The 20,854-nt window shown below is 56.2% G+C and overlaps 1 protein-coding gene across 1 annotated transcript in view; it reads left to right on the top strand.

The window, feature by feature from the left end:
- LOC144732237 (neural-cadherin-like) overlaps positions 1-20,854 on the top strand; it is a 146,445-nt gene that overhangs the window by 115,199 nt on the left and 10,392 nt on the right. The window contains exons 19-35 of the mRNA XM_078613636.1: positions 677-963; positions 2,049-3,260; positions 3,821-4,835; positions 5,067-5,160; positions 6,475-6,659; positions 7,367-7,490; positions 7,521-7,653; positions 8,980-9,209; positions 10,816-11,096; positions 11,444-11,574; positions 12,576-12,664; positions 13,089-13,212; positions 13,836-14,052; positions 14,880-15,058; positions 15,479-15,797; positions 16,205-16,418; positions 17,756-18,105. Of these exons, the coding sequence (XP_078469762.1) occupies positions 677-963; positions 2,049-3,260; positions 3,821-4,835; positions 5,067-5,160; positions 6,475-6,659; positions 7,367-7,490; positions 7,521-7,653; positions 8,980-9,209; positions 10,816-11,096; positions 11,444-11,574; positions 12,576-12,664; positions 13,089-13,212; positions 13,836-14,052; positions 14,880-15,058; positions 15,479-15,797; positions 16,205-16,418; positions 17,756-18,105 (5,184 nt within the window). The remainder of the gene's footprint in view (positions 1-676; positions 964-2,048; positions 3,261-3,820; positions 4,836-5,066; positions 5,161-6,474; positions 6,660-7,366; positions 7,491-7,520; positions 7,654-8,979; positions 9,210-10,815; positions 11,097-11,443; positions 11,575-12,575; positions 12,665-13,088; positions 13,213-13,835; positions 14,053-14,879; positions 15,059-15,478; positions 15,798-16,204; positions 16,419-17,755; positions 18,106-20,854) is intronic.

The following is a 20,854-nucleotide window of genomic DNA, read 5'->3' as shown; positions in this document are numbered from 1 at the left end:
TCTCTCCGGCATTGTTAAACGGCTACCAGTGGGTTGAGCCAGCGGTCGTTGTCAAATGGAGAAGAATGTGAAATGTGGAATCTCCACCACTGGTAACTTCTTACGAACTAAACCACCACCTTGAACGTGCCCCGATCTCGGGGTTGAGTCTGGTTGAGGAGTCTGGTTCGTACCCAGACGTGGGACTGCCAGACATTAGCATGTCATTGTCAACTGAAACTATTAGACATCTCCACCATTGGAACCTTATTTGCCAGTAAAACATATGATCATTGGTTTTTTACCCTTCTATCTGGCAGCAAAATTGACACCTTTTTTTTTACAAGGAGTCATATTTGCATAGACCACAATACCTGCAGTGCATATATTATCAGAGTTATGTTTTTTGTTTGCATTATGGCTGCAGGTATTGTGGTCTATGCAAACATGACTCCTTGTAAAAAAAAGGTGTCAGTTTTGTTGCCAGATAGAAGGGTAAAAATACAATAATCATATTAGACATCTGTCAGAAAGAGCTTTATTGCTCATCGGATTCCTCCAGCATAAAAAAATATTCGGATTCCTTTGTCGGCTCGGCTTGCGTCCCGAGTGCACGGCGGCGGAAACTCCTTTTCTCGCGCAACCGGCCACGCGCCGCGGCGATTTCACCGGCGGCCGGCCGCACCGTCTCGCGCAGGCGCCGACGGCCTCCTGCGCTACCGCATCGTGTCGGGCAACGAGGACGGCGCCTTCGAGTTGCGCGCCGAGACGGGGGCCCTCGCCGTGGCGCGCCCACTGGACTACGAGCGGGCGGCGCGCTACGCGCTGCGCGTGGCCGCCTCCGACGGCCGCTGGGAGGGCCACGCGACCGTGGCGGCGGCGCTGCGCAACCTCAACGACGAGGCGCCGGTGTTCGCCAGCGCCGAGTACCGCACCCGCATCGCTGAGGGGCTGCCAAGCGACGCCCCCGTGCTGCTCCTGCAGGTGCATCTTTTTGTATTTTTATATTTTTGTCATTGCTTTGATCGTTTCATTATTTGTCGTCGTGATTGTTTAAACTGTTAAACTATTTTTTTTTAATGCCGGGTAAGGACCCTGCTGAGCTTTTTAGCTCTTTTTTTTGTTTACCAAGGAAAGCCTCTCAAGACTGCTTTGCAGGAGGGTCCTGCCGAGTTTTCACGGAAGCGGTGTGGTGTGTACTTGTGTAGTACGTACATTGAACTTCTCTCGCACCATATGTAGCCAACCGTGCAGGGGAAGGACAACAAACCAGCTTGCTGCTGCTGTGTGATTCCAATCGGGAATTTTACAGGGAGTTTCTCAGCATTGGCGAAGTTTTGGCCCGACACCTGCTCACATTGTTCCAAAACCAGACGACCCGGTGGGCCCTGCTTCAAAGCAGGGGGAGAAAATACAAACACCACACAGCAACGTGCCCACGTCGGAAACTGAACCGAGGCCCTTGTTCCTGCGAGGCACGAGTGGTACCACTGCGTCCGCTGACAGTCGTGGCTGTAAGGGGCTTTGCTGTTGTGGCGGTGGGTGGGTTGGTTGGTGGGTGGGTTGGTTGGTGGGCCCAGTACAAAGAGCGAGCAATAAAAAGAGAAGGGGCCACAGGAATTCCGCGGACAGAAGCCCAAAACGCGATGCTCATGGGTCAAGGGGAAAGGGTGAGAGACGAGCTCGCTCGCCTACTAGCGTAGGGACTACGAGCGGGAGCACGGCAAGGGGAAAAGGAACAATAGTGAAGGGAGAAGAGAGTTCATATGAATCCTGAAGAGCAGTGATTACATTGAGTCCAACCGTTGGGTGGTGCATGGAACGTCCGTCCCCGCCCCACATCTCCTTTTATGAGGCCACGTGGGAGCCATGTGGCAGTTTGGTCGTGTCGGTACAGTTCTCGGTGGTGAATATGATGTCTTTAAAGATAGCGGTGCTACTACGCCTCCGAAAATAAAATGAATGTAGAGCCGCTTGCGCATTCCGGACCCCACCCTGCGACTTGCAGATGTCTTGAAATGGGAGCGGATTAACGCCTTCCTTTGCGTTTTGCCCATCGCTCCTTGCAGGTGTCTGCCCACGATCCCGACCGCCCGTCATCACCACCGCCGTCATCGCCGGCAGCGGCGGCGGCGGCGGGCGTGCGGTACTCGCTGCGTGGCCAAGGCGCCGGCACACACTTCTCGGTGGACGCGGTGACGGGGGAGCTGTGGGCGCGGGCTCCGCTGGACCGGGAGGAGCGCCCGGCGTGGCGTCTGCTCGCCGTGGCCACCGACGAGGACGGCGCCGGCCTCTCGGGCTTCGCCGATGTCGTGGTCGCCGTCGACGACGTCAACGACAATGCGCCGGCCTTCGTCTGCGCCGGCGACGAACGAGAAGGCGAAGGAGGAGCCCGGAGCGATAACGGCGAAGGCCGCGAAGGAGCAGGATGGCACTACCACCACCACCACCACCACGACGACGATGGTGATGGCAGCGACGGCGGTGATGGAAACCGAAACAGCGATGGGAGCACGATTGCTGGGAAAACGAAGGCCGGCATCCTGGGTCATGATTCAGCTACTGGTGGTGCTGGTTTGGGCACAATCGGTCTTGGTGGTGGTGGCATTGGTACTGGCAGCGGAGGTGGTGGTGGTAAAGTGGGCGGCAGTGTTGGTATTGCTGGCAGCGGTAAAATCGGTAGCATCGGTGTGGCCGGTGGCAGTAATGTTGGTGATACTGGGCCTGGCGTGAGCGGTGGTCATCTCGGCACTAAAGGCGGTGCTGATCTTGGTAGAGGCCACCTCAGTCGTGGTACCGGCACCGGCATTGGCGGTGAAGGTCCTGCGTCGCGCTCCCTCGCCGCTCCCCCTTCCGCCGACACTACAACCTCCTCCGGGCCGTCCGGCTGCCTCGTGGGCGAGGTGCTGGAGAACGCCGCTCCTGGCACGGCCGTGATGCAGGTGCTGGCCGTCGACCCCGACGACCCGGCCGCCGGCGGCAACGCGGCCGTGCGCTACCGCATCGTCGGTGGCGACGCCCCGCGGCTGTTCCGCGTCGACCCGGCCACCGGCACGGTTCGCACGGCGGCGGTCCAGGGCGGCGCCGACGGCACGGAGTCGGCGCTCGACCGCGAAGTCCTCGGCTCGCCCCTCCTGCTGCTGCTGGAGGCCGCGGACGGCGGGGGCCTCTCCGCCACGGCCACCGCCACCGTGGCGATCGTCGACGTCAACGACAACGCCCCCCGCTTCCTCGTGCCGCCCGGCGGCGTCTACCGCTGCCGCGTGCCGGAGGGCACCCAGGTGGGCGGTGTGGCCCTGACCCCGACCCCTGCACAAATCCCCTACCCCCAAACCCCTACCTCAAACCCCGACCCCCAAACCCTTGCCCTAGAAAGTCCTGGCTCGAACCCCTTGCTCAAGAGTCGGGCAACCAAATTAATAAGAAGAGCCTCAATATGTCCGCAATGCATGTGGTCAAAACGAGACGGTGGTCCTTCATCAACAACGTCACGAGGCAGTCCTTAAAAAGCCGCATGCGGCTCCAGAGCTGCACGTTGCCGACCCCTGGTCTATTGACAACTAATTTCTTTAGAACTGCTTGTTGTGTTTAGTTTGTTGTCCTTCACTAGCACCTCCAGATAGCATGGTTGGCTACGTACGGTACAAAAGAAGTTCAACTTACATTAGTCGTGGCCCTAACCGCTAACCCTAACCTGACCACAAACCCCTACCCAAACGCCTGCCCTACGTAATCCCTACCCCTAAACCTCACATCCTATACCTAACCCCCATAATCCCTCCGCTTTCCCCCTAACGCTGAGTCCACCTTACCCCCCTACCTCCACGCTGCGTGGGCGCAGGTGGGCACCGTGATCGCGACCGTGTCGGCGTGGGACAGCGACGCGGGCGACAACGCCCTGGTCTCCTTCTCGGTGGAGGGCGGCGACGTGGCCGGCGCGGGCCGCACCTTCTCGGTGGAGTCGGACCGGGCGGCGCGCGTGGGCACCGTGCGCCTCGCGCGGCCCCTCGACTACGAGCGGCCGCGCGAGCGCCGCTTCAACGTGACGCTGGCGGCGCGCGACCCCGACCACGGCGACCGCGCGTCGCTGCTCGTCGAGGTGCTCGACGACAACGACAACGCGCCGCTCTTCTCGCGCCAGCTCTACGAGGCGTCGCCCGTCTCCGAGGCCGCCGAGCCGGGCCACCCGGTCGCCAGCGTCTCGGCCTCCGACGCCGACTCCGGCGCCAACGGGGAGGTGTCCTACTCTCTGGCGCCCCGCGGCGGCGACGGCAACGGAGCAGGAGGGACGGCGCCGCCGTTCGACGTGCACCCGCACCTCGGGCTGGTGTCGCTCCGCGGGCGCCTCGACCGGGAGTCGAGCGAGCGCCACCTGCTGCTGGTGCTGGCGACGGACGGCGGGAGCCCGCCGCGGACCGGCACCGCCACGCTGCTGGTGCCCGTGCTCGACGTGAACGACAACGCCCCCGAGCCGGAGAGCGAGTACCGGCCCGTGGTGTTCGAGAACGGCCCGGCGCCGGCGGACGTGCGCGCCAACGCCACGTCGCTGGCGCTGCGCTTCGTGGACCGCGACGGCGCGGGCGGCAATGGCGCCGTGGCGTCGCTGCGGCTCGCGGAGGCGTCGGCGAGCGCCGGCGACTTTGCGCTGCGGGACGCCGGGGATGGCTCGGCGGTGCTGATGGCGCTGCGGGCGTTCGACCGCGAGGCCGGCAAGCGGCTGCTCGTGGCCGTGGTGGCGACCGACGGCGGAGAGCCGCCGCGCAGCGCCACCGCCACGCTCACGGTGACCGTCGGGGACCGCAACGACAACCCTCACCAGCCTGGCAGCACGGGCATCTACGTGTACAAGTACCGCGGTGAGCGTCTGCCGGCCGCACGCTCGCCAATGGAACCGGCACGCTCACGCTCGTCGACACGTGCCGAAAGATTTAGCCACCTAGAAACCACCCCGCCACAACTCTGCCCCTGATCCTGCTCCTTCTCCTGACCTTGACCCTGACCTTGTCCCTGACCCTGCCACTGCCTCTGACCCCGACCCCGCTACCGTCGCTCACTCCCCGTGCCACTGCCCCCGTGTGCTGCTGCAGGTGCGCTGCCCTCGGGGGAGCTGGGACGAGTGTTTGCCCCAGACCCCGACGACTGGGATAACAAGACGTTCACCTACGAAGGGCAGGAACCCAGGTGAGTTGACCGAGCATGCGATTGTGAGTTCCTTCTCAGGGCCCCCACAGTGTAACGTGCGGTCTGCCACTGCCAGTCGGTCAGTCTCTCTGAATGTTCACGTTCTGAAGGAGCTGCCAGCGCAGGGAGTGGAACGCCGGGAGCCGTACGGCACAACCGCGAAAATCCTACGCTGTGTTCTCTCTCTCTCTCCAATCTAAATCGTCAGCCTGCTGTATATATACACATATATATATTGAGCCTCTTTCGCAATGACCTAGCCAACCGTGCACATCAGAGGTGTGTGAGCAGGACAACAAACTAAATAAAAAAAGTAGTTCTAAAAGGAGTTTTAAATCTAGAATGGAACCAAAACATAGAAGCTGCGTTGGCCTTCATATGTGATTGCTAACAGTCCAATGCCCCGACAGCCTCTGGGCACTTAAACTAAAATAAAAACGATATTTTTATTTTACCAGGTAAGAACCACTGAGCTATTTTGCTCTTTTTTTTCAGAAGCGACCTGGACTCAAATGATAGCTCAACGAAGTGGCATGTTGATTCTAAATGTGGAGGGAGGACCCGGGGAGAACACGCAAACTCTAAATATATGTAGTGGTGGTGCTGACGCGCGCCCGCAGTGAGAGATCACGGGGCGGCGCGGGGTGCGTGGTTGGGCACGCGATGTAGGCGTGGTGTTGACGCGCGCACCGAGAGTGAGAGATTACGGGGTGGCGCGGGGTGCGTGGTTGTGCGCGCTGACACAAGGTGGGAAAGAGGATCGTGGGCAGCGCGCAGTGATTGGTCAACTGGGGTGGGTGCTCTCAGCGATGTCCGCATGAAGGACTATAAAGGGGGACGCGCGGGAGCACTCGAGGAGTTGTTAACCAGTCGAAGACCGAAGACGGAGTTCAAGAGGTAGGCCTTGAGACCCCTAGTCCCGCTGTCCTTGCGAGGGCCGGGGCCCTGTGTGGCTCGGAGGCGAGACTATGGGACCCGTGGTCTGACGTCCATGTGGGCCGAGACTGTGGGACCCAGAGTCGAGACGGACACCCCGGCTGGGTGTATTCCGAGAGGCTACGGGGCGTAAGAGCCCGTGTGGGTGTAGCCGGGGGAACCCCGTGGGTTAAGGCTGGAGTTAGCCACCCGTGTAATATAAGTTGGTGTTAATAAAAGAGTGTGCTACCCGTAAGGTCGTCTCCCGCCAAGTTCCTACATTACATATACAGCAGGCGTCAGGGTCGAACCCACAACCTCCTGGATACCAGGTGAGGTAGTTCACATCTTGCCACTGTGGCGCGTCTGACCGCGTGCGACCGCTCGCTCCGGGCCCAGGTGGTTCTTCCTGGCGCGTGACTCCGGGGCGCTCTCCCTGAAGTTGGCGCCGCCGCCGGGGGAGCACAGCTTCCGCGTGCGTGTGGCCGACGGCGTGTGGCCCGACGCCGTCTCCACGGCGACCGTGCTGGTGGCGGAGCTCCCTGAGGAGGCTCTGGTCCAGGCCGGGTCGCTCAGACTCGCCGGTGAGGCCTTTACCTCCCTCCCATCACCTATCACCTCCCTCCATCACTTCACTCCATCACCTCCCTCTCCATCACTTCATCAACCACCCCCGTCCAGTCACTCATCACCCCCACCAAGTCACCCAGCCACCCATCCCCCCACTTGATAAACTACTGACCAGCCAACTCAGCCACCCACCATCCTGCTCAATGAAATACCCACAAACCCCGTTGCCCACCCGCCCACCCACCCGCCCGCCCGCTCACTCACCGACTCATCCACCCAATCTGAATTTGAAGCTTTCGTGACTGCATACTTTCTAGTTCTTTCGGTAAAGTCACGTAGATAGAAAAAATAATAAAAGAACACAACGTTTCGGTTGCAACACAAGCGTCCGTCATCAGGTGAGAAAGAATGATCTGCTGTTGTGACTTTATATAGGCACGGGAGGGGGGGGAAGGGGGGGTGGTTTCACGACTCTACAAACCCTCCCCTCTCCCCCGTGCCTATATAAAGCCACAACAGCAGATCATTATTTCTCACCTGATGACGGACGCTTGTGTTGCGACCGAAACGTCTTCTTTTATCATCCACCCAACCTCCCAGCCTACCAACTAACCGCCTGCCCACTCGCGCACCCAGCTCAATCATCATTTATTTTCCGGGTCGACTGCTGATGATGCCCCTTACCCCCTGCCCCGTGTGACCCGACCCCTCGCGGCCACAGACACGACCGCCGAAGATTTCCTGTACGACCCACGTGACGGCGTGAGCCGCTACGAGCTCCTGCGTGCCTTCATCTCCTCCGAGGTTTTCGGGCTGCAACGACGACCACCGCCGCCGCCGCAGTCGTCGCCTTTACCGGCGGCGACGGGCGCGAGCGTGCACGTGTTTGCCGTGAGCGACGCGCCGGGCGCGCCGGGCCGCGTGGACGTGTGCTTCGCCGTGCTCGGCGCCGCCAGGACGTACCGCGCCGAGCGGCTCAACGGCAACGTGGCCATGCACAAGGCCAGGGTACGGCCGCCGGGTCTCGTTGCCGCCGCCGCCGCCGCCACCGCCGCTGCCACTGAAACTACATTAATAGATCCGTGGGCGCCGGGTGTCGAGCCATTTGGCAAAGCATTTTGAGATGTGATGATGTGTGCAGCGCGGTAATAAATATTAAATAACGATGACAATGATGATGATTGCGGGGATTGTGATGGCCGTTCGTGGCTCCGGGTTGAGGAGGGCAGCAATGTCCACCCCGGATTTTCAGGTGAAATCATCACAGGTGGAATCATCGAGAAACTGGAATTTGCTCTTCACACAGAGACCCACAGACTCAAATGCATGGGCAGTGGCTTAATCATCAGTGCTTATTCAGAAAGAGATCCGTAGACTCGCATAGAGACCCATAGACTTACATATTTAGCGAATGCTTTTACACTTGACGTTCATACAGTGAGAGCACCAGATATTGCGTATAGACACATAGGTAAAAAAATTAAAATTAATAAAAGTAATAATAGAAATAAAATAAAATAATAAATCACGAAACGTCGTGATGTATTATTTTATTTTATTTATATTATTACTTTTATTAATTTTAACTAAACGTCGTGATTTATTATTTTATTTATATTATTACTTTTATTAATTTTAATTTTATTTATTTTTTACCTACGTGACTTTACCAAAAAAACCTAAGAGTATGATTCCTTGCAGTCAAATCTAGAATTGCGTATAGACTTAGAGATACATAGAGACCCATTGAGTAACTGGAGTTTCTTTGTTTTACAAAAAACAATTAATATATTGTGCATCACCGGAAGCTAAGCAGAGTTTAGCCTGATTAGCATTTCGATGGGAGACTGCCTGCTATTACAGGGGGTTGTAGGCTTTGGCTGTGAGGATGGCGGTGCAGGAACGGATTCTTGAATCTATCTGTGCAGAGCTTTGCATGTTATCCTCTCGAAAGTTTGGTGGGTTTTCTAAGGGTACAACGGGGAGAGCAGAGGTCGCAAACGGGTTTTGATTCGGTACCCGTACCCGGCTGGGTACGGGTACCCGTTCCCTACCCGTACCCGTACCCTACACGAAATGAGTGACAAACGGTTACTCACCAGTGACTCACGGCCTACCCGTACCCGGCCGCACCAGGGTCGTAAATGGCTACCCGTACCCGGCCGGGTACGGGTAGCCGGGTATCGGGTAGGGTACGGGTATCGGGTACCCGGTTGCGACCTCTGGGGGAGAGTGTCTCCTACCGGACCAGACGGGAGAGTTGTCACGTTTGTTGTTGGTCTTGTTGTCTACCGTTGACATCGATGCCGTCAATGTTGTTGTTGTGTGGCCCAGCTGGAAGAGGTTGTGAATGTGTCCGTGGCGAGGGTGGGGGGCCCTGGCCCGTGTCGGACGCCCCCCAACGGCGCCGCCCCCCGCCCCCCGGTCTCGCGCTCCGGGGCCGTCTCAGTTGCTGTGGGAACGGTCGCCGTGGTCACCGACTCCGACCGGGAGGACGAGCGAGACAGTGGACCCGTGTGCCGGAACGGAGGAGTCCCCATCGCACCCTCCACGTCCGCATACGGGTGACGCCCGCTCTCGTTGTCACCCGCTCGCTCGCCCGCCCACTCCCTTGCCTGCTCACTCATTCACCCACCCACTCACTCACTCGCTACCTTGCCCACTCACTCACTCATTCACCCACTCACTCACTCGCTCACTACATTTGTAGGACTCTTACTGACGCGACAACTTCTTTGTCTTTCTCGTTCCTTTTATTTCGCATATAGTTCACATCTCCGACAGCATCGTTCAATGTTCCTCCATTCTCTTCAATGTACAATTCTCCATCAGCCCCACGCGTGGCGAGTGTCATTTCAAGTCCTACACATTCACCACTCACTCACTCATTCACCCACCCATCCACTCGCTCGCTACCTTCACCACTCACTCACTCATTCACCGACTCACTCACTCACCCACCCACTCACTCACTACCTTCACCACTCACTCACTCATTCACCCACTCACTCGCTAACTTGGCCACTCACTCACTCATTCACCCACCCATCCACTCACTCGCTACCTTCACCACTCACTCACTCATTCACCGACTCACTCACTCACCCACCCACCCACTCACTCACCCACTCACTCACTACCTTCACCACTCACTCACTCATTAACCCACTCACTCACTCGTTACCTTGACCACTCACTCACTCATTCACCCACTCACTCACTCGCTCGCTACCTTCACCACTCACTCACTCATTCACCCACCCACCCACTCACTCACTTGCTACCTTCACCACTCACTCACTCATTCACCCACTCACTCACTACCTTAATCACTCACTCACTCAATCACCCACCCACTACCTACACCACTCACTCAATCACCCACTCACTCACTCGCTAACTTGGCCACTCACTCACTCATTCACCCACCCACTCACTCGTTACCTTGACCACTCACTCACTCATTCACCCACTCACTCACTCGCTACCTTCACCACTCACTCACTCATTCACTCATTCACCCACCCACTCACTCACTTGCTACCTTAACCACTCACTCACTCAATCACCCACCCATCCACTCGCTACCTTCACCACTCACTCACTCAATCACCCACTCACTCACTCGCTAACTTGGCCACTCACTCACTCACTCACCCACCCACCCATTCACTACCTTGACCACTCACTCACTCATTCACCCATTCACTCACTCAATCACCCACCCACCCACTCACTCGCTATCTTGACAACTCACTCACTCACTCAATCACCCACCCACTCACTCACTACCTTCACCACTCACTCAATCACCCACTCACTCACTCACCCACCCACTCACTCACTCACTCGCTAACTTGACCACTCACTCACCCACTGCTCACTCACTCCCTCGCTGCCTTGCTGACTCAATAAGTCAGTCACTCGCGCTCACACTTATTCACTCACTCACCCACTCACTCAATCATCCACTTGCTTACCTACTCACTCGTCCCATTCACACACTAACTCACTCCCCTTCTCACTCACTCTCTCACCTACGTATTCAATTGTTTGCCCATTAACTCGCTCATAAACTCACTCCCATACTCTATCACCCTTTCACTCGCCCACATAAAACTCTCCCATATTCAATCTTGATTTATATTCATATTCCCCCCCCTCCATCAGCTGTGAGTGTCCACCGGCTCTGGACGGGCCGCTGTGCGAGCGCACCCAGCGGTGGTGGAACGCCAGCGAGTCCCCGGGGCCCGGCTCGGTGAGCTACGCGTGGTTCCCTCCGCTCCGCCTGGGTCCCACCACCACCGCCACAACCACCGCAACAACCACTGCAGCAACCGCCGCCAGCCTCTCGCTGGAGTTCCTGACAGGCGATCCGGACGGGCTGCTGCTCTACGCCGGACCGCTCGCCGCCCCGGGAGCCAGGGATCGCCGCGACTTCATCGCCATCGGTAGGCAGATCGCGCGGTCCTCCTCCTCGCCCTCCCTCCCAAGGTGCGACGTCCGATGTTTCGTTTCTCTCCTCACGTTGGCAGCTTCTTCAGGAACTTCTGCACGAGCCCCCCCCCCCCCCCCCCGGCCGGTTTACGGAGGTGACGGGTCACAGAGCGAAACGTCGGACCGCGTTGAAAATACTTTCGCGCATGCGGTTTTTATTCCCGACAGCGACCCGTCCGTCGGCTTCCACCCCCGCGAATTAAATGTGTACGGAGACAACGGCGCGTACGACACGATGTCGCGTAGCCCTACACACGCACGCACGCACGGCCCATTGAATCATAACGTCGGCTCCTTGCAGAGCTGCGGAAGGGCACCCCGACTCTGAGCATCGACCTGGGAAGTGGAACGCTGCTGCTGAGTGGCAGCGCCGGCACGCGAGGCCTTGCCGACGGGCGGTGGCATCACGCCGAGGTCTCCGTCAGTGGCACGGTGAGCTGCCTGCGCACTCAATCACGGCAGGGTGCATTGCTACGCGGATATAAAGCTTTCGTGACTGCAGTGATTCATCTTTTTGGTTCTTTTGGTAAAGTCACGTAGAAGGGAAATAATAAAATAATAAAAATGAAACATAATAAAATAATTCTCACGACGTTTCGGCCACAACGCAAGCAGCTGTCTTTCTGACAGACATGTTCTTCACCTGAGGACGGCTGCTTGCGTTGTGGCCGAAACGTCGTGAAAATTATTTTATTATGTTTAATTTTTATTATTTTATTATTTCCCTTTTACGTGACTTTACCGAAAGAACCAAGAAGACCCTCTGGAGGTTGTTTCGTTCTGCACCGGTGAGTACGTCGTCTTGAAGGAGGTGGGAGTCACCTTTACCCCACCACCACTGCACGCGATCTGTCGAGAGACTGACTGTGGCGTGCCCCTCGATATATCGCCGGCTGCACAGAGGCAGCAGGCGGCCCGAATCAAGAAGCTCGCTCCGTTGTTTTCATCTGCCTCGCCGGCAGATCGAGCCACCCATGATCCGCGCAGTGTGGGGAGGCCCTCGCCCAGCAATGAATTGACTGACAAAAGGGCATGTGCGTGTATGTCCACACGAGTGTCGTCTCTTTGTACATATGCGTGTACATGTTGTGTACATGTTGTGTACATGTCGTGTACATGTTGTGTACATGTTGTGCATATTGTGTACATGTTGTGTACATGTTGTGTATATGTGCATGGGTGTCTACGCACGGCGACCAGAGTGTGATGCCTGCTCACAGCGAACATGGTGACGAATATCCGAACCGGGCCTCACCTAGGTCGACTCAGCCTGAAATCAAAACCTGGCGTGATGTATAAACATCAGCACCAGGGAGATGAAGGCGGCCTAACATGGTGTTAGTCATACCACCCCCTCGTGCTCGCTAACAGCACTTGCCACAATGGTGTGTTCAGGCTATCAGGGGGATCGTTGTCTTGTGTGCGTGCTACAGGACGTCATCTTCACGCTGGATTGGTGCGAGGTCCAACGCCGGGACGGCGGAGCCTGTGAGGCCCATGGCATCATCCCAGGCGAAGCCAGGTATGACCCACAGCCTTACTCGCTCACCCACTCACTCACCCAGTCGCTCACCACTTACTCACAAACTCATTCACTTGTACACTCACCCACCCACTGACAAACCCTTTCACTCACTTACCCGCTCACTCACCCACTCACCACTCACTCACTCGCCAAATGAGACGAGGGGTTTTATTCCACCCGTGGAGAAAAATAAAAGTTTATAACGTGCACAAAAATAAAAATTGCAGCATATTATTGATATTTCACCTCGTTATTTTCACCGTGGTTTTTGATGCTGCTGCTGCTGTTGCTACTGTTTCTACTGCTGCTTCTGCTACCGCTGCAATTTCTGTTACTGCTGCTTCCGTTGCTGCTGTTGGCACTGCTGCTACTTCTGTTGTTGCTGTTTCTGCTACCGCTGCTGCTGTCCCTGCTGCACCAGGTCCCTGGACGTGCTGCAGCCGCTGCAACTGGGCGGGGTGAAGCCGAGTCCCTCGTTCCTGTACCCTGGCCTCGCTTCCCGCTCCTACACGGGCTGCATCCGCAACGTGGTCGTCGACGGAGAGGTAGGCGCCCACGCTTACCCGCACACTCACCCACACGCTCACCCACACGCTCGGCCACCCGCACAATCAACTACACGCTCACCCACATGCTCGCTCACTCGCTGACTCACTCACCCACGTGCTCGCTGACTTATACACTCACCTGCACACTCACTCGCTCAAAGACAAGATCCGCCGTGTAGCCCTAACATACTATTTCAAGTGCTGTTAGCGAACATCTATGATGGCCAGCATGGCACACGAGGGGGTGGGTGGCCAGCATCACGCCAGATTGCAGTGGCAATGAATTACACACCGCACAAGGTACTCATTTGAGGCTGAGTCGACCTAGGGGAGGCCCACGAATCATTCCCATTATCTTCATTTTTGTTGGCCATGAGCGGGAATTGAACTCGGCTCATTGGGTTCTGAGCGCAGCATGCTAACCGCGACACTACTGCACCCCATTCGCTCGCTCACTCACACACACGCTCACTCACACACACACGTTCACTCGCTTACTCCCTTACAGGCTCCTTCACTCGCTCACCCACTCACTCAATCACACACACGCTCACTCACTCACATTCAACATTCGCTCGCTCACTCACTCGCTCACTCACTCCGCGCCGTACCGCTCGCAGCTGCTGGACATGGAGACACCAGGCGAGGCCGAGGCTTCGGGGCCCGGCTGCTCGGCGTCCGACTCCGCGTGCGCCCCCACGCCGCCACCGGGGGGGTCTCCCGCGTGCGGGGGGCACGGGGAGTGCGAGGGACCCACGCCCCCCTCGCCGGGGACGGCACGGAGCCAGCCGGCCTGTCGGTGTCGGCCCGGATACAGCGGCGCTCTCTGCAAAAGAGGTAACGGTCGCATTGTCATCATTCATAGCGACGAACGTGGGGACGGTGTTCTCTGCTGTGGCCCATGACCCGCTCCACCTGCCCCCCTCCACTGACTACCTGCAAACGGGCACCGACAACATTTGGTGAGGGTGCCTCCCCCCCACCCACCCCACCGTCTTATGTCCCCACCAGCGGAATCATGAACATCATCATCATTATAATCGGCGTGGGTCATTAGATATCCAACTCACACCAATCCGTCCAGCTCCGTCCGGTGCGTTGGCTGATTTCAATGCAATGTCTCCGTGGTGCGCTCCCACAGATGATACGTAAACACATATTCGTGATTTTCTTCTCCAAGCAGTAACTGGTAAACTAAAACATGATTTCAATAGCAGATAGCTGCAGTACTATACACAACCGTTGACTTGATCGTTTGGTTGCTTGTTGAGCACTTTTGAGGAGGTTTTTGCGCCCCAAGCGCGTTGTTTGGCACGATGCCCGACTTTTTTCACTGAAGCTCCCAGCATGTGTGGCGAGACATGGCACATCGTTCTATTTTAATTTACCGGGTAAGGTCCACTGAGCTACATAGCTCTCTTTCAGAAGCCATCTGGCCACAAATTATAGCTCAACGAAGTGGCTTGTCACGTGGAAATGTAAAGTAGCCAAATACTCTAAACGCGTGATGTTGATTATAAACGGAGAAAAATCCACACGGCCACAGTGAAAGAGACACAAGGTCGGGATCGAACCCACAACCTCCTGCTTACCAGGCGAGGGAGTTAACATTTTGCCACTGCGGCATTGTTCACCGGTTGCATCGTTCACCTCACCGCCCACAGTGCTGGAGCCGTTCACGGTGGGTGTGGGCGGCACTGCCCGGTTCCTGCTGTCCGACTCCGTGGCGCCGCTGTCGTCGTTGCGATGGACGCACCTCCAGCTGCTGCTGCGCACGCGCGCACGCGACGCTCACGTCCTCTCGGCGTGCTCGCCGGACCGCTCGCACTACATCTCGCTCGCGGTGAGATGCGCGCGCGAAACACTCCCGCTCGGTGAGGCCCCGGTAGCTCGGAGGGTCGGGGGCCCTGTCGGAGACACGGGACTGGCACGACCGACATTCTGAGTTCGAATTCTGGTTTTAGACACCGGGGATTAAACCGGATGGTGGTCTGACAAAGGTCACCAATGGTTGCAAAAAGAATTTGGCTAAATTCCAGCTCTGTAAAAAAATATATATATAGAAGAAGAAAAAAAAATCACATGAATCAGAAGTCACTTTTAAGGATCTGAGTTATATGATATCAAGAGTTAAAATTCTTAGCGGCTACCACGAAGATCCTGGCTTCAAATCCAGGATTACTCTGCTTGCGGTCAAACTGGGTTATCGAGTGTGGCAATGGAGCTCTTCATCTCGATGCTGACGACAATGCGTCCCGTGTAGGTGTGCGATGGCCGCGCCTGCGCTCGCCTCGCTCTGCCTGCCGCCGGCGGCGCCGGCGTCGTGGAGTCTCGGCTGACCCTGACGGACCCCGGGGGAGCGGGCCTCGTCTCGGACGGGCGGTGGCACTCGCTGCAGCTGTGGCGGCACGGGGCGGAGGTGACGCTGCGCGTGGATACGGGCGGGCGGCGCCGGGAAAACCGCACCAACACCAGGAGACGCGGCCGCGGCGGCGGCGGCGTCCACACTGAGCTCCAGCTGGACCCGGCCGGCCTGCTCCTAGGAGGCATTGGGCCTTACGGGAACCCCACGAGCTTCAACGGTACGTTATGCGCACGTGCGCATGTACACGTGAAGATTATCCGAACCAGTCAAGTCTTGAGAGTACGTATGCGGGGGGGCCTGTGCTTTCTGTGACGACGATTACCTGAACCGCTCTTGGTCAGTATCTGGTGCGGTGTGTAAACACCAGCATTGGGAAGACAAAGGTGGCCAGGTGTAGTACCGGCCACCCACCCACCCTCTCGTTTGTCGTGCCGGCCTTCATAAGTGCTCGCAAAGAGCACTTGCCCCAAGTCGTCTTTTAAAATCTCTAAAATGATCTGTCTTAGTATTGCATGGGGGAGGTGGTGCAAATGCCTATGTTGATGCGCCTGGGGTGACTATTAATATTCCTCATATTTGTTGTTCTTGTTGTGGGGTGCGTGCGTTTGTGAGCGCACGTTGCAGGCTGCGTGCGGGATGTCCGCTTTAACGGGCTCCCCGTGTTGCTGGATGCCGCTCCATCCCTCGCGTCGGGGTCCAGGGCCCCCGTCTCCTCCCCAGTCCCCCGCATCTCGGCCGCCCGTGGCATCAGCGCCGGCTGTGGCTCCGACTCCTGCAGCAGCCGGCCGTGCCGCCCACCGTTCCTCTGCGTCGACCTGTGGCACCTGCATCAGTGCAGGTGGCAATCATGCTGGGGGGGGGGGGGGCCTCGAGCATAGTCCGGAAAAATCAAGCTTTTTAAACAAGAGCGCTGCATTGGTAAAACAAACATTAATTCGAGACTCAAAGATCGTACCTCCTGGCTTTGAAATCCCTCCTCCACGCGCCACACTGGCGGTGTAACCATCAACCGCATGAGCACATCAGCAGGCCAACGTGCAAATCAAGCCACAAGTGTGGTTGTGGCCAAGCAATCCAAACTATGGACCATACAGTAAACCCATGGAGACACATAAAGACCCACAGAGACCCATATAGACATAGAGATACATTAAAGACCAGCCATGTATTACGATTGTGGCCACACAACCTCAACTATGGACCGTATAAAGCAGGGGTCGGCAACCAAAATAACAAGAAGAGCCATTTCTTTCCAATTCGGTACAAAATTCAGTATTTCAAGAGCCGCAATGCATCTGAGTACATACTGTACATACGTACATATCGTCAAGAAGCAGCCCGTAAAGAGCCGCATGCGGCTCCGGAGCCGTAGGTTGCCGACCCCTGGTATAGAGAAACACCTGAAGTCTGCACTCCTTCATCGGAGCAGGAACAGCCAAACCACACGGACTAAAGCCCTCTCGTCACAGCCAGCAGACCTCAAGATTGCTGCTAAACGCAAGAGCAGAACTGAATGTGTTTTCCCTGCTATAAGTATCAATAACATACCAATTGTGGGTGTTTTGAGCCCAGGGACAGGGAGGACGAGGGGTGCAATCACCTTCACCCCCACCTCTTCCTCTTTGGGAAGGCCTAATAATAATAATATTCTACAGTCCTTTGTCAATCTGCTGTCTAGATGAGGGCCTCCGGACGCTGCACGTAACGTTGGGGGTTGTTTGACTTCACTCCGCTGGTCGGTGCGGGTTGGTAATGAAGGGAGGGGGCCAGCTAAAGTGGTCGCAAACTACTTCACCCTTTAACGTGCGCCATCGGAAGGGAATCGGAAATCAAAGGCCATGCGAGAGGGCATGTGGCACAGTTTGGCGCCAGCTATCGTAGAGTGCAGTCGTGTCGCTACCGTTTTCAGTGGTGAGTAAGATGTCTTTAAAAGCAGCAGCACTACGGCGCCTCTAAATAAAATGAACGCGGAGCCGCTTGCATGTTCTGAGATTCAGCGGTGAATGGGAGCCCACCCTGCGACTTGCAGACGTCTCGGAAGAGGAAAGGGTTAATTGGTAAACATTCCTCGCCTCCCAATGAGACTCAGCGAACCTCTCGTGGGTAAACAAGCAGACTAAGAATATATCCTTACCCTTTCCCTCTTAATCCTCCACCCATGCTCGTCCAACACAGGTGCCCCGCGGGACAGATGCTCCTGCCGCCCGCTAATGCGAGCGATCCCATCACTGCCGCACGGGCCCCGCCGCCGCCCCCGCCGCCCTCCTCGTCCGCCAGCTCCCCCGGAATCTGCGTCCCGGATCCGTGCTCCCGCGCCGCGTCGCCTCCGTGCCGGAACGGCGGCACCTGCCTCCCCGAGACGCCCACGGCCTTCTCCTGCCGCTGCCGCCACGGCTTTGCCGGCCGCCGCTGCGAGGCACCCGTGGCCGGCGTGCTGCTGGCGGCGGGCTCGGCCGAGGGAGGCCCAACGATCCTGGCCGTGGTCGCGGCGTGCGTGTGCGCCGTGGGCGCTTTCGGCATCATAGGTATCGGATGACGAAACAAGCAACAACAACAAAACACGAACGCTGCGATTTGCGGCGCGTGTGAGCGCACACTCGCGTGGCCTCAGAGTACACCTAGCCTGGCGCGAGGAAGGATAACGATTTGCATTTGAAGGATGCTGGCTTAGATGCCTCAGCGGCTCAAAGCACCTCTAGCATCGCAACTCATCTCAACCGTCTCTTTGTCCTGCTGGGGAGACTCCCTGATGGCAGCTGCCCCTACGCAGCACGAGGTGCATACGCAGCGCCGGCCTGCACATGGACATGAGTCTGCGGAGGGTCGTACCGGCGTCGCCGCCGCTTAGTACAGGACGGAGGCTGCTGCTTTTACATATGGCCTCAAAGTGCACCTAGCCTGGCACAAGCAACGCGGTCATGTCACCTCTACTCAGTGGTGACATTATTGTACGAGTTCACTTCTTGCCAATATACAATTTCATTGGCAAGGGCTATCTGAACCCGTCTAGGGGCTTCCCTAGGTTTACTCGGCCTTAATTAAGTGGATGATATGTGTGTATGGACATCGGCATAAGGGAGATGCAGGTGGCCAGGCACGGTGCTGGGCTTGCCACGCTCCTGTGCCGTGCCAGCCTTAGTAGGCACTGGCGAACAGCACTTGCCCCTAATATCTGTAAGGCTCTCTCTGGATTTGTTGCATGTACAGTACTGTGTCCATTATATTGGTTGAAATAGGGCACATTCTGCATGGGGTTCATGAATAACTGGTTGAGGTGTCGGCATTGTTAAGCTTGTCTTTAGTTTGTATTACTTTTTGTGGACAACAATGATAAGAAAACAACTCAACACCTTCGCCGGTAACACTGCGTGACCTTTTAAAGAATAAGGCGACGTTTCGGGCAATAACCCTTTTTCATAACACACGTGCTATGAAGAAGGGCCATCACCCGAAACGTCGCCTTATTTTCGGGCCACAGTGTTTTTAATGAACGTGTCTTTTTTCCTGTCACCTGTGCTTGTGTACCACTGCCAATGCAGCAACATCACCAGAACAATGTCAATAATAACAAGAATGGTTTCGAGAGCGATTTGCTTTGTGCATTCGATCGCCCGTGAACTGGTTGTTAAAATTCTCACCTTCTGCGCCTTCGCCTCCATCGTGATGTCTGTGGCCCATCGTGCGCTTCGTGTGTCGTTTGCTTGCTTCGTGTATCATGTCGCCTCTGTTGTACAGGATTGTGTGTTTCCATCGCCTTACGACTGTCCGTCTCTTTCTGTTTCTCCAAAAGTCGCGTCGTTTGCGAGCGGCGACACGTTTCATTTCGTTTCGCGCGCGTGGGCAGCCTCGCCCGCGTTTCTCAAGTAAGGCCTTGTGTACGACTGTCGACGGTGTCGTCTTGTCATTTTAGTTTTGTCCGGTTTTGTGCGTCTGCCATTTCGCTGTGTGAGCGCGAGCGTCAGAGTTCAGGCGACCAAGCGTCCCGCTTTGGCCGGTGGCTTTGGGAAGGTCCGTCCCCTGCGTCTCCCATGAAGCTTGAGCGGGAACAAAAAAAATCGAGATTTTTATTTTGCTGCCCATCTAAAATGTTGTGGCCTCGTGCTCACCTCGTGATGCTGCCCTGGGATTGTCGGGACCCACGCTGCGTAGAAACGTGCTGCCGCAGAGTTCGTCCGAGTCCAATTCGATCTCCTGGCGCGGCAGCTGAAACAATTGCCTCGGCGGTCGATGGGCAGGTCACATGCGGCGGGGTAAAGTGTGGATTCTCCCGCCTCCTCTCTCCTGGGATGTCTGGTCAGAGTGAAAGAGGAGACCAAATGCTATCCAGCTCCATCCAGTGGAGACCCTTCTGCCAATGGTGTGAGCAAGCAATTGCAGGGCTGCACCTTTACAATTTTTATCTCGTTCATAAGGCTCGGTGGCAGCGTGCTTGACTCAAAATTGAAAGGATGTGAGTTCAATACCTGGTCGGGGACTGACTTATCAAAGGGCCCATAAGATAACCACTACTTTTGGGGGAAGTCTACAGAGATCATCCTGATGGAGAGACTGACCTACTATAATCCAGGTGAATGTGGAATTTCCACCACTGGTTAGAAATTATCTATCACTACTGCGTGGGTGTTCCTCTTCGCGTTGTATCCCTCTGCGATGCGTTTTCGGGTTGTGCCGCGTGTCGTTCGGCACGATGTCCGACGTTTCGCTCCCCGTGCTGGGGGCTTCTTCACGGAGAATAGACTCCAGGTCTTCTTGGTCCTTTCGGTAAAGTCACGTAGAAGGGAAATAATAAAATAATAAAAATAAAACATAAAAAAATATATATTTGTAATTATTGTATTATTTCCCTTCTACGTGACTTTACCGAAAGAACCAAAAAGATGAATCCCTGCAGGCACGAAAGCTTTAAATCGAAAAGACTCCAGATCCTGAAGAAGCCCCCAGCACGTGGAGCGAAACGCCGGACATCGTGCCGAATGACACGCGACTCGACCCCAACAACACATCAGAACGCCCCCTAAACATTTTTGTTGATAAACTCCTCTCAGCCAGCGTTCTTACGCTACTGCCATCGAACCGTGGCAATAATATTGCAGTGTTTGGATATTAGTAACGGGATAATAATGCATGTTGGTGTGATTATGTATTTTTTTTTAATAAACTAGCGAGCGGGTTTTTTTTCTTTCGCAATCGTCTGTGCGTACGTTTTAAACGGACGTTGATTTGCCCGCTTCAAGACGATCCGTCAAGTGATTTTGACAAGCCAGAACATTTCTC

The sequence above is a fragment of the Lampetra planeri genome, chromosome 42, assembly GCF_965212315.1.
Source record: "Lampetra planeri chromosome 42, kcLamPlan1.2.h2, whole genome shotgun sequence".
NCBI lineage: Eukaryota > Metazoa > Chordata > Hyperoartia > Petromyzontiformes > Petromyzontidae > Lampetra > Lampetra planeri.
Note: the sequence above shows the minus strand (reverse complement) of the source record. Positions and strands in the feature narration are given on the sequence as shown.